This window comes from Fomitiporia mediterranea (assembly GCF_000271605.1).
Source record: "Fomitiporia mediterranea MF3/22 unplaced genomic scaffold FOMMEscaffold_1, whole genome shotgun sequence".
In the NCBI taxonomy this organism is placed as follows: Eukaryota; Fungi; Basidiomycota; class Agaricomycetes; order Hymenochaetales; family Hymenochaetaceae; genus Fomitiporia; species Fomitiporia mediterranea.
The window spans coordinates 2,870,303-2,897,241 of NW_006760386.1; the positions used below are offsets into that span (position 1 = coordinate 2,870,303).

General features: G+C 47.8%; 10 protein-coding genes across 10 annotated transcripts; 4 read left to right on the forward strand and 6 right to left on the reverse strand.

Moving 5' to 3' along the window:
• Positions 1 to 1,388: 1,388 nt before the first annotated feature.
• FOMMEDRAFT_164708 (uncharacterized protein) lies at positions 1,389 to 2,616 on the forward strand (the record flags this gene model as incomplete). Its single annotated transcript, XM_007261746.1, has 3 exons — positions 1,389 to 2,149; positions 2,210 to 2,417; positions 2,489 to 2,616. One exon carries the CDS (start codon positions 1,389 to 1,391, stop codon positions 1,869 to 1,871), a length of 483 nt encoding a protein of 160 aa, XP_007261808.1. The 3' UTR covers positions 1,872 to 2,149; positions 2,210 to 2,417; positions 2,489 to 2,616.
• Positions 2,617 to 2,712: 96 nt separating this feature from the next.
• Positions 2,713 to 2,946, forward strand: FOMMEDRAFT_49858 (HMG-box; the record flags this gene model as incomplete). Its single annotated transcript, XM_007261747.1, has 1 exon — positions 2,713 to 2,946. A coding segment is annotated over one exon (234 nt), but the record flags the coding sequence as incomplete, so codon positions are not given.
• A 1,877-nt stretch (positions 2,947 to 4,823) lies between these two features.
• Positions 4,824 to 5,647, reverse strand: FOMMEDRAFT_150441 (uncharacterized protein; the record flags this gene model as incomplete). Its single annotated transcript, XM_007261748.1, has 5 exons — positions 4,824 to 4,953; positions 5,010 to 5,106; positions 5,142 to 5,317; positions 5,385 to 5,475; positions 5,587 to 5,647. The coding sequence occupies 5 exons, from the start codon at positions 5,645 to 5,647 to the stop codon at positions 4,824 to 4,826; spliced, it is 555 nt and encodes a 184-aa protein (XP_007261810.1).
• A 394-nt stretch (positions 5,648 to 6,041) lies between these two features.
• On the forward strand, positions 6,042 to 6,972 carry FOMMEDRAFT_74430 (uncharacterized protein; the record flags this gene model as incomplete). The annotated part of the gene is made up of 2 exons (XM_007261749.1): positions 6,042 to 6,652; positions 6,711 to 6,972. Coding segments are annotated over 2 exons (873 nt in total), but the record flags the coding sequence as incomplete, so codon positions are not given.
• Positions 6,973 to 9,021: 2,049 nt separating this feature from the next.
• On the reverse strand, positions 9,022 to 9,614 carry FOMMEDRAFT_138002 (uncharacterized protein). Its single transcript, XM_007261750.1, has 2 exons — positions 9,334 to 9,614; positions 9,022 to 9,273 (listed from the first exon to the last, which is right to left on the reverse strand). The coding sequence occupies exons 1-2, from the start codon at positions 9,564 to 9,566 to the stop codon at positions 9,030 to 9,032; spliced, it is 477 nt and encodes a 158-aa protein (XP_007261812.1). The 5' UTR covers positions 9,567 to 9,614; the 3' UTR covers positions 9,022 to 9,029.
• A 1,763-nt stretch (positions 9,615 to 11,377) lies between these two features.
• Positions 11,378 to 12,193, forward strand: FOMMEDRAFT_150444 (uncharacterized protein; the record flags this gene model as incomplete). Its single annotated transcript, XM_007261751.1, has 3 exons — positions 11,378 to 11,893; positions 11,966 to 12,124; positions 12,179 to 12,193. The coding sequence occupies 3 exons, from the start codon at positions 11,378 to 11,380 to the stop codon at positions 12,191 to 12,193; spliced, it is 690 nt and encodes a 229-aa protein (XP_007261813.1).
• A 102-nt stretch (positions 12,194 to 12,295) lies between these two features.
• Positions 12,296 to 13,436, reverse strand: FOMMEDRAFT_75371 (YjeF N-terminal domain-like protein; the record flags this gene model as incomplete). The annotated part of the gene is made up of 8 exons (XM_007261752.1): positions 12,296 to 12,389; positions 12,456 to 12,553; positions 12,593 to 12,835; positions 12,908 to 12,931; positions 12,987 to 13,024; positions 13,084 to 13,219; positions 13,293 to 13,340; positions 13,398 to 13,436. The coding sequence occupies 8 exons, from the start codon at positions 13,434 to 13,436 to the stop codon at positions 12,296 to 12,298; spliced, it is 720 nt and encodes a 239-aa protein (XP_007261814.1).
• Positions 13,437 to 15,979: 2,543 nt separating this feature from the next.
• FOMMEDRAFT_130921 (uncharacterized protein) lies at positions 15,980 to 17,719 on the reverse strand (the record flags this gene model as incomplete). The annotated part of the gene is made up of 5 exons (XM_007261753.1): positions 15,980 to 16,100; positions 16,224 to 16,314; positions 16,395 to 16,473; positions 16,584 to 17,255; positions 17,315 to 17,719. The coding sequence occupies 5 exons, from the start codon at positions 17,717 to 17,719 to the stop codon at positions 15,980 to 15,982; spliced, it is 1,368 nt and encodes a 455-aa protein (XP_007261815.1).
• A 661-nt stretch (positions 17,720 to 18,380) lies between these two features.
• Positions 18,381 to 21,122, reverse strand: FOMMEDRAFT_101293 (cytochrome P450; the record flags this gene model as incomplete). Its single annotated transcript, XM_007261754.1, has 14 exons — positions 18,381 to 18,821; positions 18,891 to 18,919; positions 18,983 to 19,015; positions 19,071 to 19,307; positions 19,375 to 19,404; positions 19,469 to 19,669; positions 19,733 to 19,799; positions 19,857 to 20,107; positions 20,197 to 20,375; positions 20,436 to 20,533; positions 20,592 to 20,635; positions 20,691 to 20,782; positions 20,848 to 20,945; positions 20,993 to 21,122. The coding sequence occupies 14 exons, from the start codon at positions 21,120 to 21,122 to the stop codon at positions 18,670 to 18,672; spliced, it is 1,641 nt and encodes a 546-aa protein (XP_007261816.1). The 3' UTR covers positions 18,381 to 18,669.
• Positions 21,123 to 22,650: 1,528 nt separating this feature from the next.
• Positions 22,651 to 26,514, reverse strand: FOMMEDRAFT_138006 (urea transporter). Its single transcript, XM_007261755.1, has 18 exons — positions 26,184 to 26,514; positions 26,123 to 26,128; positions 25,906 to 26,075; positions 25,657 to 25,749; positions 25,473 to 25,576; positions 25,326 to 25,413; positions 25,194 to 25,270; positions 24,958 to 25,133; positions 24,760 to 24,892; positions 24,508 to 24,681; positions 24,343 to 24,418; positions 24,171 to 24,227; positions 24,030 to 24,107; positions 23,767 to 23,940; positions 23,607 to 23,693; positions 23,265 to 23,534; positions 23,008 to 23,196; positions 22,651 to 22,816 (listed from the first exon to the last, which is right to left on the reverse strand). Exons 1-18 carry the CDS (start codon positions 26,230 to 26,232, stop codon positions 22,742 to 22,744), a joined length of 2,076 nt encoding a protein of 691 aa, XP_007261817.1. The 5' UTR covers positions 26,233 to 26,514; the 3' UTR covers positions 22,651 to 22,741.
• Positions 26,515 to 26,939: the final 425 nt, after the last annotated feature.

A 26,939-nucleotide genomic window follows, 5' to 3' on the forward strand; every position in this document is an offset into this window, starting at 1 on the left:
AAATTTTGAGCTGAACTGTGTTGGCGAACTGGAACCCATCAGCATATTTTGCAAGCCCGATTCATATTGTGGTGAACTCCCATTTAAGGGGCCAATCGTTGACGTGCCAGAAGTCTGACGGGGAGTCGGGTGTGCACTCTTTGCAGGTGTTTTCTTTGCATTAGGAGTTGATACTTTTGCCCTTGGGGAGTTCACCTTCGGTGAGGCACGCAAGTCCGAGAGGGACATGGTTGATGACTTGGACTTTAAATTCCGGCCCGGACTTGGAGAAGGTGTGCTTGGCTGGATAGGTGGATTGAGCTTGGACTTCATTGGAGTCGGCGACAGGTTGGATGAGTTGACGCGTGAGCGAATGCCAGGCTGTGGCGGCGACTTGACAGGTGTTGTAGATATACCGTTGTTCGCCGTCAGAACAGCGGGAGATGTATTCGCGCGTACAACACCAGGCGAACCAGCAGCACTATTACCTAAACTCGTAATGGGCGACCCCGAGGCCGCCCGACGCGCCAGAGCCTGAGGAATCGAGCTCGATAGTCTTTTATTCATCGCCGTTGGCACAGGTGTTGCGTTCGGCGATCGTTTCTTCTGTTTACTGGACACAGATAGAGAGTCTGCCTCGGATGATTGCGATGTCTTCATAAAACTTGGCGGCCGCGAAACGCGTGTCGGCGCGGCGGAAGATGCGACGCTTGACTTTGTGCTCACCGTACGCGGGCGCGCATGCATTACACGTGTGGGCGAAGGCGATGGTGCGCGTACCGTCTCTGACGTTGCAGTATCCGATTCGCCACTGACGGATCTTCCCCTTGTCGGAGCCGCAGCGGCGGACGGAGCTTGCCCTTTGGTCATCGTCTTGGCCTTGGAGGCAGCAGAAAGAGACGAAGCTTTCGAGTTTGTAGAAAGCAGACTCGTCGTGCGTACGCGCGCTACTCGCGTCGAGGTGACAGACGGTGCAACAGACGACTTTACATTAGAGACACGCGATAAGCGCGTCGAGGCGATCGATTGCACCTCGCGATTAGATGGCATCGACAAACGAAAGGAGATAGATGAGAAAATGAAGAGAAAAACAAGAAAAATGAGTAGCACCGGACTGGAGTGAAGTGCGTACAGTAGACGCGCGCGTTGGGTAACCCGAGCGGTCACGTGGTGACGAGGTGCCTTCCGCGACGTTGTCCTCGCCTCAGAGTTAGATCTGGATTCTGCTTCTTGTTTTTCTGTCTTGTCGCTAGGTCTCTCGATGCTGGCAGCGATCGCACTATAGATGCGCACCTACTCTACAGACGCAATAATTATGTTATCATGATACTCTGGACCACTGACGGCTTTGCATGGAGTGCTGCTACTGGTGCTTGCCTCGTTCCCGTGTGCAACGTGCTCATCTCTGCATGTATGATCACCAACTCGTCGTGTCATTCAATGTCCCCTTCGCAGCATCAGTGTACTTTATCACTCCGTTTCTCACCACGTTTCTCGATATTTCTTCACCAGACCCAGACCGATACACCATTCTCACTCTCGTATATCCTCTTTGGGAAAGGCTTGTCGCTGTTGCCGACTTATATTGCTATGTAGTGGTACTTGCGCCTCGGCGACGAAACGTAATAACTGACACTGTCAAAGACCTACGCAACGTGCTCCCCTCCGCCGTCCCTACGCGGTCATTGCTATCTCAGATTCCACACGGTGGCCAAAGGGCTCCTCTTTTCAAGGGTCCAATCCCATCTACTCTGCCAGCCAGACCCAAAGAAAGCAATACCGACAGCTTCCGGGGGTCTCGCCGTATTCCTGTTCTTGCCTCGTGTTGTCCTTTTTGCACACTCGTTGTCCACGTTAATCCCTGCCTCTTCGGGTCCTACTTTCCTCGATAGGCTATGAATAAGGAAAATCTCTCTATGCGCTTTCGTGTTTAGTGTGCTTAGTGTATTGCTCTGTTCCCCCTGTGACACTCACAAAGCGGTCCGAAGGATTGGAGGTCACTCAGGGTTCTTTGCTCGCAAAAATGCGGTGCTTGTTCTTTCCCTCTGCGCTTCTTCGTCTTCGATCTTTTGCAGGGCCGAAAGTAACCAGATGAATTGCTGTTCGGCATTGTCTCGATCGTCCTATCTAGCCATGTGTTGCGATGGGCTGCCAGAGTGAGGGGATATATGTATGTTACTGTTATAGCTCTCTTCGTTTCATCTCAACACATCTCATCTTGTGTTTGAAGATCTATATAAAAACTAGCCCAGGCCCTTGCGTTCTTGGACCCGTCAACGTCTGCTCTTTCACCTTGACATCTGCCTTTGCCTTTTTCTCTTCTTCCTCCCTCTCCATAAATTTGTTCCCGGTGGCTGCTGAACATTGAAAGATGCCTCGGTTCCGTAACACGGCGACGACATCATCGTCAGTCATCCCGCCGGATGTGCCACCCTTTGGTATGATCCTTTAGCCCCCAGTATAAATCATCACCGTAGCTCCGAATGCTAACCTGTCTGATACTTTGCAGTACACGATTCCGCCTTCTTCCAAGAGACCGGATATTCGACCTACTGCACTGATGCGTCAAAAAACCAAACGTCTACCGCAGTTATAGATCCTCGCGCCTCAATCCCAACACCATCACCCTCTCCGAACTCACAATCCGCTACCCTACCTTCACTCCTGACCATCGGTTCCTCCGTTCATGCCTCCTCTTCTGCCCCACCAAAATGCAAACACATTTCACGCGCCTCCCAGTCGCCCAATCACATCCCTCGACCGCGAAATGCATTCATCCTCTTTCGCTCGCATGCACTGGCGCGCGGAATGGTTAAGAACATACAGCAAAATGAGGCTTCGCGCGAGATTGCTCGAATTTGGAAGAGTGCGGATGAAGGGACGAGGAAAAGGTTTGAGGCCCAAGCAGAAGAGGAAAAGAGGATACACAAGTTGAAATACCCTGGATATCGATATGCGCCCAGAAAGAATGTCATGCGAGATGACACTTTAGGTGGACAGGAGGGGACATCGAGTGTTAGTGTGGAAAGGGAGAGTAGGAGGACGCAAATGAGAGAGAGCGTACGCTATAATCCTATTTCTCGACCGACTCGAACGAAAAGGACGCTTCCGACTCCTGATACTTCCCCCGAACCGTCGACTGCACAAATCTCCGCCGCCCCATTGGATATCTCCCCCTTCGTCGCCGATAACACTCACGCCAACAACCTGCCTATCACCAATGAGCACACAAAGCCAACCGAATCCGAAAACAATGTTGACCCATTCGCATATTCGAGTATGTTTGACGGGCTGTTCGGCTCGTTCCCTTCGTTCTCACTTCCTCAATCGACAACAGCCACACCGCAGATGCAGACTCAACCCGAGTTCTCGTTCCCCTCGCAAGAAGAACAGGCATATACGATTGATCATGGCTACGTACCTTGCCTCGCTTCAAGCGCGTATTATAGTCCGATTCCAGTACACGCTGATCGTAGACTCGCCTATTCTCAGCCTCATTCACAGGAGCAAACTCAGGACCAGCGGCAGGAACCATCTTCACAGCCATCCTCGCAACCATCCTTGCAGCAGTCCTCGCAGCAATCCCCGCAGCAATCCACAGATCAAACTATAAGTACGCCCGCACTCGCTCCTACGCCCGCCGCCTTTCCAAACGATATGTCCGGATACTTCGAGTTTCCCGAGTTCTCAGCTTTCGACGACACGATTGACCTAGACGAGTTAGCTCGTCGTGCGCTTCGTCCCTCTGCACCGCTATGGAATCAGCAGGTTAATATGAATGAGGCGAGGAGCCAGTGGTTTGCGTGTGGGTTGGGTGGATTGGAGTTTGGGCATGAGTTTTCGGCTTTGGGCACATCGGACGGCATTTCTGCTTCCTCTTCTGCTTCGGTATCAGGTTCTGGTTTGGCGCATCAACCCGCGCAGACACTAACTCAGACGATGAACACAAACGAGATGAATACTACCTCGGCCAACATGAACACGAATACAAATACGAATTCAGACGCGGGAATGAATTTGGATATGGATATGTTCATCAACACGGATTCGTTTTGATTTTCCGTTTGGCGTCATTCGTGCTGTTTCCGTGTTTTGTCTTCTTCCGCTCATTGTTTATCGCTTGCCATTATTGGTATTTGATTCCGTTTCTGTCACTTTTCCGATTTTGTTCTTCCCCAGTCTTTCACTTGTCCCTATTCCAGTCCTCTTCTCACTGTGCATGCATTTCCCTTTCCTGTATCTTTTCTTCGATCACGAATATCATGACCGTGCATTCCTCCACAAGCATTTCCATCGCAATTCGGGCACATATCTACCCTTTTCTCCTTTCCTTTTCTCGTTCCCTCTCTTCATCTACTTCACTTCACTTCTTCTTTACTGTATCCACTCTTCATTCTTCACACAGGCACGTACTTACAAGATCAAGAAAGAAGAAGACAAGAATGTCAATGTCAATAAATGTACTTATAGGCAAATAGCAAAGAATAGATAGATGTATATGATAAAATAGATGCTGTTGATGGAGCTTTCTGGACTTCTGCTGTCCATCAATATTAATTGAACATGGCGATCGGTTTGATAGGGTGGTCGAAGACATAATAAGGCTTGCTACACTGAGTCTAGAATCTTCTTGTCACGCTACCTATCGCTTGCCATTGGTCTAAATTTGTCCCGAAGATGTGTTTCGGTATAGGAATCCCATACGAATCCTGTTTGTGGAGAGGAATGCATGCTCCACGGGCGGGAACGGCTTTCATTCGACCCCGCCCGGACAATACTGATATTATGTCAGGAGTGGCTGTAGGCGGACCGGATTCAAAACACAGACGGCCTAAAAATCCAAATCAAATGCCCCATGAGAATCCATCTTGAACTGAGCTGAACCGATCGGCTGTTGTCAAGTCAATGCGACGTGTACGCACTAATGGCGAGCCCCAACGATGACGAGTTGGGCGTTGATGTGCTCCTACCCTACTGGGTTGTGCCACACATACATAATATTCTAATTCTGATTTGTGAATTGAAATTACAAGGGAAGTAATCGGTTCAACGGTTGACGGTAGGCTCCGAGTTGTTGCGTTGCACTGGTCGCAGACTTGCATTGCATTTGCATCGCAAGGCCGGTAACTAGGAATATGATTTAGTAGTTTTGCGGGCGCAACAAAGATGATCGATGCGCCTGAGTCTGTGAGACGAAAATAGTGAGAGGGATAGGCGTGTGTGGATGTGAGGTGTTATAGCTGAAACACGAATTGGATGCACAAGGATTGGTTGGGTTGGAGTCTTGAGGCCGCCCTGAGCCTGAGACAAGACGTGCAAATGATCGTGATGTGTGACACTGATTTTTTTCGGTCGAAATATTAATTCCTCTATAATAATGCTTTAATAACGACGCTTCTACTGACAGGGGCAGCGTGTGCTGTGCGTGTTTCTGTGCTTTTAGTGCTTCTGCGGGAGGGTTGCTTGAGCCGAGAGGGGCGGGGGAGAGGGACACAGCTGTCGAGGGTGGTCAGCCGAGGACCGGGATGATTACGTAATGTTTGATATGTGACAAGTTGCTCGATAAAGCCAGTCTCTTCTGTCTGGCAGACGTCCACTCGACGTTACCCACCGTCCACTGTCCACTGCCCGCCATTCTTCGCACCTTCCACCGACGTTCCCGACGCATCGACGTCCCCTAGTAGCCTTTGATGGATCCGGTAGGTGCCCCGTTGGCAAGCGACGTGCACACATCCAACCACCGCCAGTCTCTTCTTGGCTCTTTCCTCCGTGTTCGCCCACGCGGTGCCTCGCAGTCCCATCAACTCCCTCCAAACGTGCAGCTCGACCACGATACACACAATCCTACCTCCCCAGACGGTCTTGCCAGCAACACCAACAGCAATACCAACGCGAACGGTACAATGTCTCCGCAACCACCCTCACCTGGCCCCGGCCAACCAGGTCAGGGTCACCGTAGGCGCCCGGCCGCGGGTGGTGGAATCCAGCCCTCCATCAGTGCGGCTCATGGGCTTGGAGGCCCTCCGATACCTTCGGGTGTCTCTGTCCATGGTCTATCCCAGATGCTCCGTCGTCGACGCTCGGCGAATGGCGCCCTCAACGGAGGTGCGTCGTCCGCAAACCCCTCAAATAATTCACCTTCGGAAAACATTACTCCGCCTTCAGGTGCCCAACCAGCCCGACCCTCCGCCCAGGGCGTAACATCATCGAATACTTTGAATGCGCGCACGCATCGTATTCGACTCGTCCCTCACCTCGATTCCTCTCGCTCGCTGCATTTTGAGCCGATCTCACGCGATGTCCGCGAGGGAGATGCTGCCCTTCGGATTGGTCGGTTCACAGATAGGTCCGGCATGGGGGTGGCTGCGCTCAACGCGCAAAACACTAATAAATTAGCATTCAAAAGCAAAGTCGTCAGTCGTGCGCACGCCGAGGTTTGGTGTGAGTCCGGTGGAAAATTTTTCATCAAAGATACCAAATCATCGTCGGGCACATTCCTCAACCATATTAGGCTTTCTGCCCCGAACACCGACTCCCGACCGTTTCCCATCAAGGACGGTGATGTCCTTCAATTGGGAGTGGATTACCAGGGTGGGACAGAGGAAATTTACAAGTGTGTGAAAATGCGAATTGAACTAGGACGCGAATGGCAGACCCAGGCGAATGCATTCAAGTATGTTTGCTTCGTGTTTCCTATATCTTTTGATATCGTGATGCTTATCTTTATTAAGCACCAATGCTTTGAAACAATTAAAGGCGCTTTCCACCCAGCCTGCGGCGGATAAGCAGGCGGGGAAGCCTTATGTTGCCAAATCGGGCATTTCAGACTGTTGTATTTGCCTCTTCTCTGTCACGGTTCACCAGTCCCTCTTCATCGCACCCTGCTCACACGTGTTCCATTATAAATGCATCCGGCCCATGCTGCTCATGCACCATCCCGGCTTCTCGTGCCCCCTGTGCCGGACGTTTGCGAACCTTGATGAAGACGTAGAGATCGACACTGAAGATGTGGACACAGACAACGTGGAGGGCTCCGGTACAGGGTCTGGAGCTGATCAAAACTCTCCATCAGGCACAAATGCTCCCGGCCGAGATGCGATGGATATCGACGCTGTGGTGAACTTGAGTGCTGTCCTGAACGCTGCGAATGAAGCTGCACAAGCCCACGCTGGTGCAGGTGCCGAGACTGAGGTTGAGCGGGATGGACCACCGCGCCTGAGGAGGAACGGCGAAGCCGGTGGGACATTGCGGAACAGTGACAGTCAATCACGTTCACCCACGGGGACTGGCCGATTCGAAAGAGTACCTGAAGATGTGGATGAGTACCCTTTGGTAGAAGACGAAGGCGACGAGGAAGAGTACGGGGATGAGTTGCATCCTTTACCTGCTTTACCTGTTCCGACGCCAAGTGGACCTTTAACCATCCCTTCGGGCTCACTGTCGCCGCCAACATCACAAATGCAAGGATATGCCATTCAGAGGCCGATGACTGCGCCTGTATCACCTCTGACGAGGAGGATGGTGGCAGACGATACAAGTGATAATGAGCCAGATGAAGTCTTCATTGGGATCGGCGGAATGCATGTAGGCGTGGGTGTTGATGGAGAGGGCGACAATTCGGCATCGTCTGCAGAAGGCCCACTTGGTGCCATCGGTGCGGGAGAGAAGAGGAAGCGATGAACATTCGAGACGAGAACAATGAAATTATCTTGTTTCTCCTAGTTTTTCATACAGGGGTTCTCAGTTTCGTTTGCTGGTTCTCGGGAAGACACATCCTGTTGCTTCAAGGGGATTGTCCGTCCTTTCACTGTCCTTTCTCACATGTTGCGTCACCTTGTAGTGTCGGTGATTCACCTACGGCTTGTTAAGATTTTTCACGTTACTCAATACGCATGACGTTTCCTTCCTGCCCAACATCGACTTTGCATTGCACCCTCATTTTATGACCAAACCCTCCCGCGCGGCTCTTGCGTAACGTTGCATATTCAATATTCAATATCCCATATCCCATATCCCATTTTGCACTTAACCTTTCACCACTGCGGTTTCTTTTTCACCATTCCCTTCTCCTTTATGTATGTACAAATCGATTTTTTCTTTTCTTTTCTTTTCCTTTCTTTTCGCCTGTACACCTTTCCTTGCGGCTTTCTTGTCTTGTGTGCATACTAGTCGGGGGCTAGTACTCTTTACACTTTACTTGCGATTATGATGAATATGTGTGATAGGAGGAAGTATGAGCAATGTGCATATATCGGGGCATCCTTTCTTCACCACCTTTCTTCTTTTTACCATTCTTTCTTCCTCTCTATCTCATCCCTTTTCTTCTCTTCTCCTGCCCTTCTTCCTTTTTTTATAGTATAGTACGAGTATATATGCAATGTGTAATTTTCTTTTCCTTTCTTTTTTTTTCTTTTTCTTTTTCTTTTCCTTCTATTTCTGTATAGGTTCCTTTTTCTTTTATTTTTGTCGTTTTTTTTTGGATGATGAAGTAAAGTAATGAAGTGTGTTGATGTCGAAGTTTAATTGATATTTTCTTTTTTATCTTGTCTTTGTTTTTGTGATGTGCATTTCCTTAACTTGCATTGGTTAGCTAAGTAAGCTGCAGCAAAACTTAAGATGCAATAGTGTTTAATGCACCGGATTCCCTTGTATAATTTTCTATGATTTTTTGAAATTCAATATCGGGTTGCAGTAAAGCTCCATAGGGTCTTTCTACAATGTCTCTTTCACCTTGCCTTTCTTTTCTTTTCTCTTTTGCAAACATTTTTCTCACTATTTAATAAATCTATCACAATGTATAAGTGATATTCAGACATCTTATGATACAATTTTAAACATAATGCAATGTATAAGATTCTAAGATTATTATAATATATCATATTACAACCTATAATTCTGCTTGTTTATATTTGAAACAATTGTTATTAAATGTATCCATTCACAATTTATTCCGTAATAGACAATATAATTATAGTGCAATTTTCTGTTTGTCAGGTTTTATACAAACAATGCCTGATAAACAGCTCATACATCGGGGTTTGAGAAACGTGCTACAAACTGGCGGCAGTAAGCAGGTCTTGCAGACGAGTTGTATATAACCCCTCAGTCAGCATTGGGCCGTTGATAATACTATTTTCTTGGACCCTGCTACACGGTCTCCCGATGCAATTATTCCAAATGTCTTCAACTTGACGATCGTTCAGAACTTGACGAAGCCGGTCCTTGACTCGAGACCTAAGTGTTATGGCCACTTGATCCAAATTTAAACATGCTTCGTCTCGATTCTCTTTACGCCTAGAACATAAATTAGAACGCGCCGTTAGGAGATATTAATGAGACTTGTCAATCACACACCTGTTTGACAAAGAACACTGTCGTAGGAATACTTCGAAATGTAGGCGAACAAACTGTTCACATATTTCGACTCGCCTTTTGGCGTTCTCCTCTGTATCTAAAGGCCGTTCGTGTGCTATACGGAGTGTTCGGCCACCAGGCGGGTCTACTGGAGACATTGCCATCTCCCTCTTAAGTTCCTCGTCAATATAAAAGGCTGAGTGCATGGTTTCTACGTTCCCCTTGAGACACATGTGCAGGCAAGTGAACAGCGTTAATTTGACGTCTACGTTATCCCGCTTCCATGACTCTGGGTCTTCATTCAGAAGGCGAGTGTACTTCTCCCAGAAAACGACCTCTGAAAACTCGCTGTTCAGTTTCAAGTCGTAAAGTATGTAAACACCGTTTATGTATAAGAGTTGTCGGATGAAGTATTGCAGTTCCACGTGCGACTCTCTTTGTGTTTTGTTTAAGGAAAAGGTAAAAGTAAGTATTATAACGTAGTGTCAAAGTGCGACATCATATGCTTACATCTCTAATGAATATTCTTCCAACACGCCTGCGATAAATGAGACCAGGGCGACTCGGGTCGATAGAGACTCCGTCCGGGAAAGCTTGTGTTCTAGGAGTTTCGTGGACAGATGGTAAAGGACATGTAAAAGCCGCTCGTCTTATCGAATTCCGAACAGGATCCTCCACCCGGAAGTTCTTGGCGAATTGCGGATACATTGAAGTATCGCCACAATCGTGGGTATTTGTTTAGAAGTATGGCGGCGGTTCGGCTGGCTTCGAGTTTAACGTGGCGTTGACGCGAGCTTATTGATGAATCTGAGAGAAACACGGTTGATAAAGTGTTTGAGCCCTACCGTATTGAGGCGGTAATGATTCGACATTGTTCAAAAATGATCAAATCGTCCCAACCCGTTATGTTCTGCCCTCCCCAGAAATAAAGCAATCCCGATAAATGGAGTCTGATCACTTTGAATCCATCAATATCCCAATAGCCGTGCTTCAGAAGGAAGTAGCCACTCGATTGCGAAGCAACGAAACCGAAGAAGTTATCCACAGTCTTCCGAGCCAGGTGAATCTCGGACATTCGATATCGACCATGAAGGAGAGGATTCAACTTTCGTGCGAGAAACCGCCCTCCAGGCTGGTAAATGTATTTGTCAATGGTTCGGCCTGGACCGGGTAGATCGTCCACTGTCTGGTTTGAGGACATCCTCGAGGAAACCAGCGAGCAAGTTTCTGAGACATACGACCACCCGAAGGACGATAGATCGTCATCCGAAAGGGAATGAGTTTCTGGTAACGACTTGGTACTGGACGTGAACGATGGACGCATATTATTTAGCCAATCCTCAGAGACGGAGGGGCAGCTGCCCGACAGGAGTTGGTGAATGTCAATGAAGCGAACGACAGTTGAACACTACATAACTGTTAACCGTTCATGACGGAGAGGATCTAGGAAACAGGTCCCAGCGTGGTACTCACGGTTTTAGTGCTCGTCCTCTTGTACTGGAAATAGCGTCTAGAAACTCCGATGCACCTGAAATTTTGCAAGTATTGGTTGTTAGGTGAATTGCTTCTACACACGGTAGCGCTTAATTAGTATTAACTTTAAAAAAGCCATGGATTGACTATATGCGATGGAATTTACCCCTTTCTCCGACTTGTGCTTGAATAGCGTGTTTATTTGTTAACGGGAGATAAATCACAGGTTTCTATAAGATTGAGATTAGATTGCTTTACTCGAGATTATTAAACTGTTTACTTCTCTAGGATTGAACGATACTAGCCTTGATCCTGGTTCCGTATAATTACACCAGACGTGGTACTGAAGGAGTAATCAATGATGAGAGAAGACGAGACAGCGTTCCCATCCATCCTCGGATCTCCGACTCGGACTCGCTGATGTAGGTTGCTATCTACATAGAAAGCGGGAAGACACGCATGTTTCAAGGCACTCACTTCGTTCCCGGGTTCAATTATGTTGAAGATAGAGCCGCCCACAAATCAATGTCGCTATTAACACATCCGAAGAGCTCACTTTTCTTAGAGTTGCATGTTTGATCGCGTCTTTGTATCTCCCCGGAGAGCTGACGCATCTCTCCTACGGTGCCTAGTTCTCGGATCTTCTTCCATAGGTGAGATGGAGCGCTTAATCTCCCGTAAATCTAGACACGAATACGTACAATGCTGTGCTCGTCATTCGACATTCGCAGCGAGAAATCTCCCATATTTCCCCAACGCAAAGTTAGAAGCTTCTTCGACCGACGTTAATGCGATCAATTCTTCCCTTCTAAAGACCAGCGTCGGGAATAATCAGGCCAAGGAGAGAGTTCTCTTCGCATATTCTTTAACCCTTGCAGAGAGGAAAGACTGGCGCTTTGTCTTCGCGCTCATGCAGTCCAATGCGATTAGAGAAATCGGGCATACGACCGCTTTACATTTCGTAAGCGCATTGCATCAGAAGAAACATCGCGCCGTCATGCGTGATCTTCTTCAAAGTAGACAGCGGGAGCTTGGGGGGATTCATGCATCGGCGTATTTTCCGCGGAAACAGAGAGGTAAAGCGCCTGTAGAATCATGGGGAACCGCTGGAGAAGGGGGGGGGGGAAGTCCCAGAAATTAATTTCGTTGAGATAACCAGATGAACTCACCAACATGGTGTAACTTCTGCTTTACCACACCCTTGGTCCAGCATCTGAGCTCGAAGACTTGGCGGCATCCACTCCACGGTGCAACTGGCGCAAGAGAGTACGGCCGACAGTCCAAGAAATATTTCACAGCAGGTGCCCTGATTGTGCTGGTATGTTGTGCCGATAGGATGATATATGGGTTTCTGTGGATGCCGGCGCAATAGTGTCTATTCCAGTAATTTTTCATTGTACTCATTTACTACTTTCTTTGTAGTGCATATATGCTGTTGCTAAATCTTTATATTTTGCTGTTTTATCTGATTAGTTCAAACGTGGTAAATTCAAAGTTTTTGTGCAGTGTTCTGAGGCAGCTCGACAATCTGCTCGTAATCCGGATATTCTGGAAGGTTCAACTCGAATTTCTCCTCGAGGCTCCTGTTCAATTGATCAGTAATAGGCGAGCAAAGAAAAGGCCGGGGAGAGGAATAAAAAGAAACGCACTTGCTCACGAATCGACCGCCCAAGAAGTGTCTTCCTTTGAAGTCTTTCGCACCCAGCTTCGGTGCGGTCAAGCTGATAAGTACATCAGGCTCCAACCCCTCAAAAGTCGTTTCCCCTTCTCCTTCAATATTTTTTACCTGCACTGGAATCTTCCCCTTCTCAACATCCCAGCCACTCGGAATGTCTACGCTCACGATTGGCTTGCCGGACTTTGCTAGGAGTGGGAGAACAGTGTCGAAGGGAGCGCGTACAGGCGGATGGAAGGAGAAGCCGAAGATTGCGTCAAGTATGACGTCGGAGGTTGTGAGAGCTTCGGCGAGCTCATTGGTTGAAGATGGCAAGGTAGGAATGGACATGTTGTTGCATTGGATTTGGAGGCGCTGAGGGACATAGAGTGAGTTTCGTGATCAGAATGAAATGCATAAAGAGACGTGCAGCAACGATTGACGTACTTTGTAGATATCCTTGTTCCCGGGCTGGAGCGCATATAAGCGGGGAATGTCAGGGGCCAGACCTCGTTCTAGTGCATACCTTGGGCATAAATAATGTCGGATTATAGCCGAATTGGGCTGCAATGTCAAGAGAACATAAGCGTCATTGAAGTGCGTCGCGTTCTTCGTGTACGCACAGAGGTGACGTGCCGCAACGAGTCCGTCCCCACCTTGGTTTCCGGGTCCGCAACATACAAGAACTCGCGAATGAGATGCTCTCGGATAGACCTTTGCCAGTGTCTGAGCGCAAGCAAGTCCCGCGAGCTCCATGAGCTACGGGAAATGGTATGGGAATGAAATCAACATATTACTTGTCTTCAGAGGAAATCGGCGAAACTTGACTTACCTGGTCAATGCTGAACGCACCGACAGCACTCATAAGCTCTTCGTCAATCTTGCAATCCGAGTCAATATTAATCTCTTGTATAATCTGAATAATCTTATGACGTACTTGCTGAGCGACCTTTGCAGTTAGATAGCGTATAGACATTTTGTGCACTTGACAATTCAAATGACAGTAGCACTAGCAAACAAACGCGACGCGAGATAACGTGAGATCTACGTGATACAATACTCACATGATCAACAATCCAGAAAAGCCTTTCCTACTGCTTGAATGTACGTTGTCGTCCGTCAAAGTCATCTAGAAGAGGGTGAACTAATGTGGCTCATTACACCCGTTTGCATAAGTAATGAGACTTTTCGATTTTGAGCAATGTGATGTGATGTAAGAAATCATGTGATATTTTGGACTTAGCAAGGAAAATAGCAAACACAAGATAAAGAGTGAATGAGACGTGTTGTGCCGGGAGTGTCTGAACACAATTCACACAGTGGCACAATGCGTCTCATACTCACAAATTTCCTCTAAGTCCAAATTGTCACATGATTTCTTACATTTTGTCATTTCTCCAAAAATCAGAAAGTCTCATTATATATGCAAACGGCTGTAAATACACTTTTGCATCCTGTGTGCGTGTTTGATCCACACTCTAAGTCCATCTATTCCCAGTTATATCCCGGGACCCAGAGGAAGACAACAAGCTTAGCCACTATCCTCCCTTTCTTTTGTTCTAGTAGTCCTAGATAAGACTTCAAACACTTCAGTCGAAATATTACTACTTACTACCACATGATGTTGGGTAACCGCTTACTCGTTTGGCTCGAAATGAGTGGCCACCGACAGATCACTACCACTGATCCATATCCGGTTGCTACAGGTTAATGATTTTACTAAACTTATCACAATGCAAAGGCCTCTCAAAGCACAGTAAATTTGCCAAAACATATTAGGCTCCGAGTCTCCGTGCCATCTTCTTTCTTGCTCGTTTTCCCGTTGTACACAAAGGGGAAAGAACTAACCCTATCTAGTCAGAACTTATAGTAGATCTAAATTAAGACATTACCACGGACTAAACTCCAGGCCCACTGGGTCAATCATGTACAAGGGTATGCAATGAAGCAGGTGATTGTCAATTTCTGTAATGCTCTTTCAAGCAACTCCTACATTCGCTGTCTTGAATTACTGCAGTTTGACTAATCTATACCTTACCTCCACGGTTCTGTCCTAATCAATGCTGTCTTTGGAACACGGCTGCTTTGAGCAGTTCGAATATACCCTGAGCAACAAAAACATCGTATAGGTCGATACACACTAGAGGCATGAAATGGCAAAGGCCAGGACCCGCTGTGAAACTCTTTCTATTGTGCCCTGGTATTTATCCATGGTAGCTTACTGGCTGGAGGATCAGAGCATTCTGAGCGGCCCATTAATGCTGCATCGGAAACAGCAGTCTTTAACGACGCTAAAATGGGAATTACACCGGTCATGAAACAAATAGTGTGTATGCACACAGATGGAATCACTCTGTCGGACTTTATCGTGACCCTCGGTGCATTAGATATCAATCAAACAGATCATGAGTTGACCGAGCAGGTCAACGGACAAAATATTGGGTCATATACTTGCAGTTTGTAGCATTGACGCTGACTTATGCTGCTTTCGATATTAAGGTCGTTGTCCGGTAAGGATAGTGAGGACCAATATATTCACCAGTTGGTAGTGAAACTACATTCGATGGAACAGGATAACTGTTTTTAAAGAGTAATTTGACTCATGTTACTTAAATGTACGAGGATATATCGGCATTCACACAGCGGGAAACAGTGAGGGTATTGGAAGGCTCCGTCGTTGTCCTATAGAACCTCGGTTCAATCAGTTTAACTCGGTACAATCCAGGACACAACAGAAGTCGAAAGTTCTCAAACGATATATCATTGTTATTTTCATTACGATAGTTCATAAATCTCACAGATTGCCTTTTTGGGAACATCGAATTTCGGACTGCCATCTGTCATCCCAACGGACTTGAATCTTGGAGCTTCATTTGACTTCGTCACAAAGCAGGGAAGTCAGGTACATGCGTTGGTCATAAAGCAATTGCCAAATAATATTTAGATGCTTCTTCAAGTTGACTTGGAAGAGCACACACGAGTTCTCTCAGGACGTGGAGTCGAACCAACTTCGGTCTTCGATATTGACTAGCACCAAGACTTGACGGCCGTCTGGAAGGCTGTTCCAAAGCCAATATCGGACCCGGAAATGAAAAAATAAAGCGCCGGATATACAAATTATGTCCGCATGAATTTGTAAACGGTGAAGCTAGGCATTCGAAGTGGTTCCACGCAGACAGCCATCGGTGGCATAAACGGGACATTGCCTCCGTTTCCTCCGACAACATGCCAGCGAGAGCAGCGAACATCGGCCATGGACATAGAAGAGAAGCGAAACGCCGCGATCCGCGGGTGGCGGGATGGTCATTTCCATAGTTATCGTTTGTTCGACTTTGCGGCAGAAAGAGAGAGAAGATCGCGAATATCAGCTCTGTAAAGGACAGTTGGAGTTCATGTGGGAAGTTTTGAGTAATGAAGATAGAGACTATGCGAACCAAGTATCATATTTCACTTGCACTCCATTCGACACCACAAGGACACTCCGCAGCGGAAAACCGCCAATATGTGCACGATTCGCGGTCATTCTTCGGCTTGTGCACGTCGCGCCTCCTTTTTCTCCTCGAAGAATGCACGGATATCGGCCTCATTTACGACCTTTCCTTCCTGTGCGAAGGGCCGCAAATATGACAGCAACTCGTCTCTGTGTAGTACTCAATTAGAACAGGGCAGATGGCTAAAAACACCCGAGCATTTCCATAAGGGAAATCTAGGTTATCCGGTTGCGGAAGACATTACGGAGGTTGGGAAGGACAAGCCGACGCACCGCATTTCGTTGAATGCTCTAATACCATCGATGGCCCGTTCTCGTGGGAGAGATTGAAGAGCTCGGATTCCTAGTTCCTCTAATGAGAAGCCTAGTTAGCAGCCGTGGGTTGATTGGATAGACGCAGAGGTCAGCGAGCTCCTTCCCCATACACCGAACAGCAGGACATACCAGAATCTGGGTCTTCCGGGGGCTCGTACGTCTCCTCTTCTTCGAGAAGGTACGATTGTTCCATTAGTGAGATGAGGCACTACACGAGAAACGTACATGTTAAAAATGGACGGATAAATCGACCCTACGATAACGCAGGAATGTAGCAAATCGGGAAGATTAAGTTGAACAGTAAGGTTTTGTACGTACATTGTCACATCGACACCAGCGTGTCCGCCAGCCATCCGTAAGGAAGACGTCTCCCGCACCGAAGTCAAAATTAGGACGACTGGAAGAAACAGCATCTAGTACTTCAAGCGCCTTTCTCGGTTGTTGCGGAGCAATGCACACGGATTTTGCAATTGAATGAGCAACACCTGATCCACCAGCGTCACCTCCAGAACTCGTCCGAGGACGCTTAGCGCGTGTCTCCTCGGATGCTTCAGAAGGTGCAGCTTCTAAAGTTCTTTTACCTCCAGCGGCAATGGCTCGATCCTTTCCGGGGTCCGATAAGCTGCGTCCGGTAACTGTCTCGGATTCACCTGAAATTTCTACCTGTATATCCTCGGAGGGACAGCCGACAGTCGTCCATGGGGCGTCCACGTCATCACGAACTACCATTATCGCACCGCTGGTGCCTGCCCAACGCCGGAAGATTGAGCTCGAAAGTACACATGTGTGGCATATAAGTGTGTCATAATCGGTGTCCGAGAGAAACGGCGGAGGTAGACCCGACGAGGACACCTCGGACGCAGCTTCGTCTGCCTCGGCGTTGGAGACAGTATCATGTACTGCACTTGTTGAAACAGAGCCTAAATTCGGGACGGACTCCAGAGAGTCCGGGCGTTCGCGCAGATTCAGACAGGACTCGTGGTACCAGTCCTTAGAAAAGACTCTTCAATAGGCGCTCAAACGACGAGCGACTTGGCTTCAATATTTACCTCGCATGACAAACACTGAACCATTGTTTCTCGCTCCTGGTTCGCATCATACGGTCTTCCACACCGACAGAAGGTAGCCTTAAAGTTCTGCCCATAAGAGTTCTCCGTATTCTCCGCTTCGCACGTCTTGTGCAGCGTGCACGGGTGCTGAATGGCACTTGTCGGACAGTCGCACCGGAAATGGCGCTTCGGGAAGAGCTCGACCTGTTCATGGTCCGTATGGCAAGCGACGGAGCATGCAGAGCAGATTCCTCGGGGCAGAGCACATGTCAAGCAGAGGTAAACTGCTTGGCGGATATAGCCCAGTGCGTACGTACAGGTATTGAACTGGTGTGGGAGGGCTTCCGCGGCTTCGTTGATCAGCTGTTGCTCGGAGGCAAGTATGGCAGGTAAGGTCTCTGACATATGTTCCTTGAGGCGGAGAACTGAAACCACCCAGAATGCACAAATCTTCAAGATTGGCTGCGGCTTCTGTATGTAGCCGACAAGCTAAAGGTCGCGTTTGAAAAAGTAAAATTAAACGCCAAGAGAAAACACGCAAGCAGTGCAGAGCAAACTAGAAGACGCGAGTTCTGGTGAGTCCCGTTCCCTGTACTCAAACTTCTGGCAGCAAGTCGTGCTAGGCGTTCTCGAGCTAGAGGTTGGTGAGCAAGCTACCCGTGACGAACGCGTCGTTGGATGTCACAGCACGCGACGTAAGTGACATGTTACCGTGACGAGGTACCAATAAGACCAATAAGACCCAAAGCAGTGAAAGCACCGCAGACGCCAAACTCATTGAAATGAAAAGAATCAACTGCAGTGCTGCACCGAAAAAGCTGAGAGTCATAGTCCAATGTCAAATTACGATGGTTGTCGCTGAATAGAATCGCGAAAATAGCAGGACGTAGCAGCTGCCGCATTGGTGAAAGCCTTCCTATTCTGACAATCACGATACCGCCAAAGTCTGGGAAATGAAAGTTCCATTCTGCGTCTGACGTACTCGATAGATAACTGGGCATTCTTACCAGGAAGTTATTGTGAGCTTCAAAAGCCTGAAGTGTACCCAAGGCTTTTTATATTAATCATTGTCGTAAAAATTACTATTTGGATATTATACTGTACAAGATTGTATGTAAGTTGTAATATACAGTGAAAGAATAAACATCTCGACGATAACATTGCGCGAGCTAAGAATACATTTCGGGAGTTGAATTCGATAATCGAAAAATTAAGCATAATTGAAAGAGAACACGAGAGGAATTCGTCCTTCTTGAAACTTCACCCCAGATCGCCAGCTCGTCAATGGTCGCGGATTCAGAGCACGGCAGATGCCGATATCCGCGATAGTTGTGGAGCTCATTCAAAGGGCTTTCTCAGATCCTCGAGACCCAGAGAGGTAATTGCGGCCTTGCCGTTTCCGACCCCTGGATTGCAGGTGTCTGTATTCCACCGAGGTTCCACACAATCGTCTTGTCAGTGGGAAGCTCGAATCTGAACGACTTGACGAGTACGGCTAGAATCATCTCTGCACCGGGGTCAGAGTATAACAGTAAGCTTCTTAGAATCGCAGGAAGAAGTAGCATGTCGCACGCACTCATTTCTAGTTCGGCATACTTGAAGCCGCTAAAGATAGACTCGGCCAATTAGCCATCTGGAACGGATCAACTAGAAAGTGGTCAAACGTACATGCAAGACCTCGGCCCAGCGCTGAAGGTCATCCTTAACGGATTGTACATAAGCCCTGTGAATGAAAGTGCATGGTAAAGGAACGTACAAAGACGAGTAGACTCCCGCGATATGTGCATCTGCAACAGATTTTGGAAGCGGAGCGAGCCAACGCTCAGGTTTCCACTCTTCTGCGTCCGCTCCCCACACGGATTTCAGTCGGTTTACAGCACCGAATGCCACGATGAGATTCTGACCCTCGCGGATGCAAAGGTGGTCCATTTCAGACTGCCCGTCCTCGGACTTGCAAGGAGTGCCAAGGGGGAGAATTACATCCTTGCGAGCACTAATGACATTACACGTTAAAACGTTATTGTTTCGGTTACAGGTGAGAAAACCGGACCAGCACGCACGTTCTAGCCATAAAATTAATCGGAGGGTGCCTGTTGCGTAGCATATGGCGTTCAGCATCGAACAATGGAGAATAATACTATAGTGGACACCTACACTCGTAAAGTCTCCTTGCAAATGGCATCAAGGTATGGAAGAGTCATAAGTTCATCATAAGAAACTTCGTCTCGGTCAACAATGCCCGAAGTAATAATTTCCTCCCGGAGCTTATTCTGCTCCCCTGCATTCTTTGCAAGGCAGTACAGAATTTGCGATAGGGCACTCGAAGTCGTGTCATGTCCGGCAAACATGAAAGTGCTTCAAAGAAGCAAAAATCAGCGATGTTAAATCTGCGTGTATGCGAGGTTGAATCTTACTCACCTCATTTGTGCGATCAGCTCGTCTTCGGGGAGACGTTCGCTGGCCGCCGCAGATGTATTGGCTTTCACTATCAGAACCAATACGTGAGTAAGTTCTGGATTAACGAAGAATGCGTGCGACTAACGTAAAATACTCATGACATCCTTCCCTTCTCCCAGTTGTTTGATAACCACCTCGTCTCCCTTTCTTAGAGCTTGAAGCTTCTCTCGATAGATACTTTCCGAGGTCTCAGTCATGACGTCGACTGTATGTTTGATTCGTTGTAGATTTGAAGATGGTGTGAGCTCCAGCAATAAACGACGAAAAGCTGGCGGTCCCAGACTCTTGAAGAATGGGATGAACATCCGAAACATGCTAAGCCGAAACGCGCATGGACTATGGCACAAGAAGGTAAATTATGAGTTTTCATTTGCATCAGATTAGAAATTATAAGTTCCGAACGTGCCATCGGCGTCGGTGCTTACATTAGATCTTTGATGGACTTTCCATATGCAGTTATTGCCTTGGGGTCGGGGACAAGTGGGTCAATAGACGTCCCGAGTCCACCTGTCCCAACTATCTCTAGCGCAGCGCGGGACATCCACATGAGCATGTCAATTTCATGTGGACCGTTCTTCGTCTGGAGTAGGATTGCGTCCCTTAGCTGACGATCGGAGACAGAATTAGAGTTCAATAACGGCAACGCAACGTAAGAAACGCTAACCTTCTGCACGACGGAGTAAAACATCGGAGTGAGATTCCGAATATTCTTGATCGAGAAGACGGGGTTGAGCATTCTGCGTTGCTTCCGGTGGTGGTCCCCTGCGATCATGAGGTATCAGCACTACTTGCTGTAATGCGAAAGTAGCCAGGGGCTTACCGACTGTGGACAGAAGACCCGGTCCAAAGACAAGCATGTTTCCGCTGAGGAGAGAAATGAACAAAGTCCTCGGAAATGGACAGGGAGTCTAGAGCATACTCGGTATACCATGTCGTCTCCTCATAAATAGCTGCATCCTTCACCAGCATGTGGTACATAGCCTTCGGGTCAGAGACATAAACCTGATGGCACTAAGGGAAGATGGATTGGTATTAGACAGCTGAATCAAACAATTAAACAAAAAGAGCGAAATTACGCCTAAAAGGCCATGAATCTTAACCGCTCCACCATATTTTTCCACGAGCTCACGATGGTAGCGCCATCCGTCTCGAGCATATATTTGTCCGAGGTTACCTGGAGGGTTATCAGCGAGGGATTAACATGCTGATAATACTTGGAACAACCTCGCCAGAAGGAGGCACTCGGAGGTCCGTTAAGACGACGAACGGAAGAGGTGTAGCGTCGCCACAGAAAGACGGATGGGACGAAGAGTACTAAGAGAAGAACAGTTTGAAGGGCAAGAGATAGCATGGCAAAATTCGAACACTTGAAACCATGTACCAACTCGAGCCTTTAAGTACGTTTTCGACTGTAGTTTCACTTGAGACTCAGAATCGAAATAGGAAAGGCCCCAACACCCGCACATCTCCAGAGGGGTGTCGTAATTCAACCCGATGTATAACGTTGGATAACATAACGAATCGAGCTAGTGGGATCATCTAGATTCGCGGAGATTCGCAGCGATCGGGTTTCCTGTTCCTGCTCGTTGCAGGGATAAACCAATTCGGCAAGATACCGGGACTCTTCTTTGCATCGCAAGTGTGGGCGTACATCATGGTCGCCCATGCCCTGGAAATTTGCATGACGCAAGAAGGCCATTGCTAAGGCCGAGGAGACAAGGTAGATTTGCTTTGCGTCTACTCGACTCTTTTAAGGAGGGTATCCGACATTGTCGACGCCGCAGCCTCAGAAGCGCGAACGACAACAGGTCACAGCACTGCAGAAGGACATTTCTGCTTGCTGGTTCCGGAACCCCAGCCAGCGCTTCACAGAGGTGTCAACACAAGACTTCGCTTCGACGTGGTCGGTCCGCGGTAGACCAGATATAGAACCTTTTTTCCAGGTGACGACTCGTGCAGTATATTGATTATATCGTACACGGGCGCGAAGAGTTTGCGATCCGTGATCCTTTGATAGATAAATAAACATGTCCGATGCTAGTGCATAAATCGGTTTCGTATGGTTTGACAAATAGGGCGGTAGCCTCGAAGAGTAATGCATTCTTCTGAATGCCCAGCAATCTCGAATCAAATCTTGAGTGATGGAATCTTAGCATCTACAAAATGCGCTCGGGATGGCAGATTACTCAACAGTTCAGTTGAAATAGATTCCGTAGGTCGTCAGGGATGCCAGGATCTGAATTGTCTGGACGGGAAATGGCGATAGACGCTGTTTCGTGCGGTGGTTACGGACGGAAGGGATACACTATCATGACTGCCGGATGCAAATATAGTCACCGAGAATAACTGTGCGATCACGAGTACTAGCTGTAGCTGTAAGTGTGTAAAATCTTGGATCACTGTGGCTCGATTAGACTCGGTGCCTGTGTGTGTGTTTGAGCTAGTGGTTGAGACAAGCCGTGAGTGTCTCAGTGTCTGTGCAAGAGGTTGGAACGATGATCACTCGATGCCATAATAGGTCACTGATTGACGACGCCACTCCGTCTTTTTTTGAGTCATTCTCGAGCTTTCTTCACTTTTATTCTCTGACTTCTCAAGTTCTCGAAGACGCGAACTTGAACGTACAACCACCAGGAAGTTACTCTCATACTTGTTCTAAATGCGCCTATGCACACCTCGTGATGCTTATAGTCATACACGTTCCCTAGTATCCTTACATTTCGACAAAAAGCCGGTCAGGCAATTAGACATCCGGGCGGAGCCAAAGTTCACCATGAGAGTCTACAAATGGGAATGATATGGATGTAACTCGACGTTTCTCCATTGAGGCGCGTGCTGTCGGATCAAAGGTGTGAAATGACACCAATATTAACGCGGTTGCACAACAAGGTTCGTTAGTATCTGCCGTCTCATAATATATAATAAGGCTTCAGGGCACAGCCTACTTTGGGCCGAGGGGATCTCGGACTTCTAACACGGAGCACTATCCTTGTTAGTACCCTTCGCGGCAGGCGACGCGTATCGGCCCTGCCCACCAAAGATGTCCTGAATGTTGAATCGTACATCGGGATTGGGGCCGAGAAACCGCACCAAGGGCCAGTAATCGCGTTCGTTGCGCAGGGTCGATCAAATCCCGTGTATTCATAGGCGGCCATATGAGAAATCATGTAAAGAATGAATTGAACCTATGAGTTCAGCTGATGCCATGAAGATCACGTGTTAGACGAGTGACAGACCTTGATGACACCTCGAGATACCATGAACAGCGCCTCGCGGCTTTCATACAAAGGATAGATCACGACGGTGAAAGCAGAGCAGAATGTCCAAATGATTCCGATGGTAACCCACGCCTCGAAGCCTCGAACACCAAAAATTGTCTGGGCAAAGAAAAGCGGCAAAGGAACGAGGATGATCATTACCAAGAGCTGTATCATAATGTTTTCAAAGGAGATTGAGCGGTGCACCGACATAGCTTGGCAGTTCTCATACGTACCAGAATCACAGATGACCATGCTGCAAACCGGAAAGCGGATTTAAGCCCTGCAGTCTCAAGTTCATCGGTATCTGTAACTCCTACAACGTGCTCGCGCTCAGACACGCTCCGCACTTCGACTGGCGACGCTATCGGCGATTTATCATCTACATAACCTTCTTTCTGCGAGATGCGATTCCCGCTTTCATATCCTTTCTCTTCCTTGTGGACATGATGCGTAGGTACCGAATTAATTGAGCGCGTGGCATGAAAATCGAAGCTATCAGGAAACTAGTCGGGGATGAGCAGATTGCCGAGAAATACGCTTAGTCTGGCATTCGTGAGGGGTTGAAAGAGACTTACTATGAGAGAAGATACGATGGCCACAATGCCGCTGACGCCGATTGAAGCCAGATTTCCAGCTAGCATCTCAAGATCACCTCCACTAGTCTATTTGGTATTAGTTATGGTGATGGAAAGTCAGGTCAGTTCTGCAGGAGTTTCTTCATGGTCCAGGTCTTACCGTAACATTGATAACACCATTGTTGAGGGAGGAGGTCGTTACCAACCAAGCGATGATACCCGCACAGAAGCCCGCAATGGCACCAGCTATGCACCCAGACTTATTCGCTTTGCTCCATGTGACGCAGAGTGCTGCTGGAAAAACTGCGGAGCCGAGAATGACGCCCATGAAAGTCTGTAATCAGACGGGATATAGTTCAATCCGTAGCGATAGTGTGTATTATCTATCCATTTTACACTGAAACCAATGAAACCGCGACGTACGTAGAGCCAACCCATCGACACACCAATATAAAAGAAGATTAGTCCCGCAAGGCCCATGACAAGTGCATAGAATGCAACCTGGGGCGAGGCTCCTCAGCACTCTTTCCCGGTAAAGGAGATATTAAGATAACATTCACACACCATCCAATGAGACACCCGGGAGATTTGCACCTCCGTCGCTTGCGGATTGACGTATTTCTGTATAGTTAATTCAGTCAGACAAGCATGAAGTCGGATGCGAGGCACGCAATAAATCACTGTCAGACCGGGGTCCCGGAAGCCAGCAGACATTGCGAGCTTGATATGCACGCACCCTGTAGACATCGTAGGTCAAGATACTAGAGACGGCGATAAGTTCAGCGGACGTCGCACTGGTGACAGCCAAGAAGCTTGAGGAAATCAGATCCGCCACAAGTATGCAGGAATAGGTCAGCTCGAAAGCTCCGTGTTGAAGAAATGCCAGCATCGGAGATCTTACAGTAGCACGAGCATTGCAGCAGCGCCCGATTTACCGAGCAACGCCGCCGCCGCGGAGGGCGCGGGTAAGCCAGCTGACACGTCAGCGGCACTTAGAACACGCATATCTGGATCGCCTTGCAGTGCAACTGCGGCCAGCCCGAGCGTTGTTGCAAACGTAAACGGGATCGCAAACCTTGATGGTGGCAAACATTCGATCAATTGGAAAAGCCCAAGTAAAGACAAGGCGCATAATACTAGGGTTTATGCTCACCAAGCGAGTCCACCGAGTAAATAAGCCTTGACACAACTGGCGGGACGACTTGCAATTGCGCGCTGCCAATACGCTTGGTCATTGAAAACCGTCGCGAAGTTACCGATTATATTTATCACGCCGAAAATAAGCCCTATTTTCGGAAATCACAACGATGGTGTAAGAAAGTAAGCTGAAAGTCAAACTGGGGAAAAGCACCGTTTTTTGATCGCACTGTCAGGTAAGAGCCACCTGCATTACCCGACACGGGCATTCTTTCAGATGCATTTGTTAAAAGAACGTGCATTTTTGCAATAGAGCCAATTTTCGGCGACGTTGCGTAAACGGTGAAGACAAATGTCAAAATGATGGCGAAGAGAACCGTAGTATGCGTGCTAGCCCGGAGTGATTGCTAAGCTTAGAGCTTTAAACGCTAGGGACAGCAATTCACTCACTAATCACAAAGTAAGGTCGCACGCATGCCCCCAGCTACGACATAGATCGCGACTCCGAGAGGAATAAGGAAACACGCCTATCTCATTCCATTCAATTGTAATCTCGTAGTTCAAAACTCCTATGTAGCATACCGCAATAGTACTCATTCCTGTCAAATCAGTGACCGTAGCAGAGCCACCGAGTATAAGCATTGCTGATACAATGATATTAGTCGCAAGACTGAATGGAATATCGTTAGGTGAAACTAATATAGAAAGATTTAGAATCGCCGCTCGTACCCGAAAAACATGAAGACCAGGTGTGCAACAGTTCCCCACCGTTTACCAACAATTTCCAGCCATGTGTGTGCATTCGGGGCGTTCAGTTTCATCTTGGCCGCGAGCTAGCCATATGGAATGCAGTTAGCAATGGAAAATATTTGCAAAACACAGCGGGTGGTGCCGTCAAATTAAGGTCATTCACCTGCGCGAAGAGCAAAACTTGGATTGTTGCACCAGCCCCGTACCACCACGGACCGGAAATACCGTATTTATAAGCGACCGCACTAGACTGGAGCTGTTTAAGTCGAGCTGCATTAGTGCCCAGGCTTTCGTAGACACAGATTTCTTGCCACTCGTTCAGATCCGAGCAGGTAGCAATCAGTCCAAACCCGCACATCAATGGCTCCGGATGGAAAAGAAAGGGCATGATTGTAACTGAGATTACACTTACTAGCGTCGCGGCCCATGTCCATGCCGAGACAATTCCAGAAGCGATCAAGCCGGGCTTCACGCTACGTGATGCACTACTGAATTCTTCATTATTAGATGGCTTAAAGGGAGTATAGCGCGATTGAATGGCCGTAAGGCCGAGCATAAGAACGCTAAAGAAGAGCCCGATTCCTGTCGGGAGTTCAGCAGGTAAGCTGATATTGAAGATTATAGCATACCGACAACTGCGGTCAATCTACCGTAAGCTTGTGGTCATTCCGCTACTGCTTAGGTGCTCACCGACTCCATAGCCCGCTCCTTGAGGAAGAACGGTTGATATTTCCGACATTGCGTGGCCAGAGGCTCCTTCGAATTCGTGATTTGTGGTACAGGAAGAAAGAGATATGGACACAGAACGCTGTGCAAGAAGTCATGTATCTTAAGTACCAGTGGCCGCGAGGCGATAGTTCGATCAACTCTGAGCGCTTCTTCAATACCCTTATCTTTTCTCCTCGCTGGTGTGTCATTATCGGTTGCAGTGCGATAAGCATATCAGTGTGTTGAATATTCGACAGTGCTTGTCTCTTATCTAGACCAGTAATGCCAAGCAGCGCTGAAGAGACAAGGCGCGCTGAAGCATGAATAAAGAAGTGTATGCCTCTCGGAGAAGCAAGCAAACACAAAAGAGAAGATTACTTTTGATTTGAAAATTGAACGGCTTCCTCCTTAAAGTTCCGTTCTCGGTAAGACCTTGTGCACGTGACGTCAATCCCACACATTCAACAGTGTCGTAATAACAAGGCTGTAGAAGGAAGTGTACATTACAGATGTTCTGATTGCTCAGCCTTCTACTTATACTTGTTTGAGGCAAGGTGAGAGGTGAGCTCATAATACCTTCAGAAACTGTTTCAATGAGCAAAAAGCAAGGCGGTGTATTCATCAGACCTACAGCCAAGATACGAGGGCCTCACTGTTCGGAAGAATCAGAACCAGGGTTTGTATGGGACTGTATAATGTAACAGACGTTTCGAGAGCACTGAACAACGGATAATGATC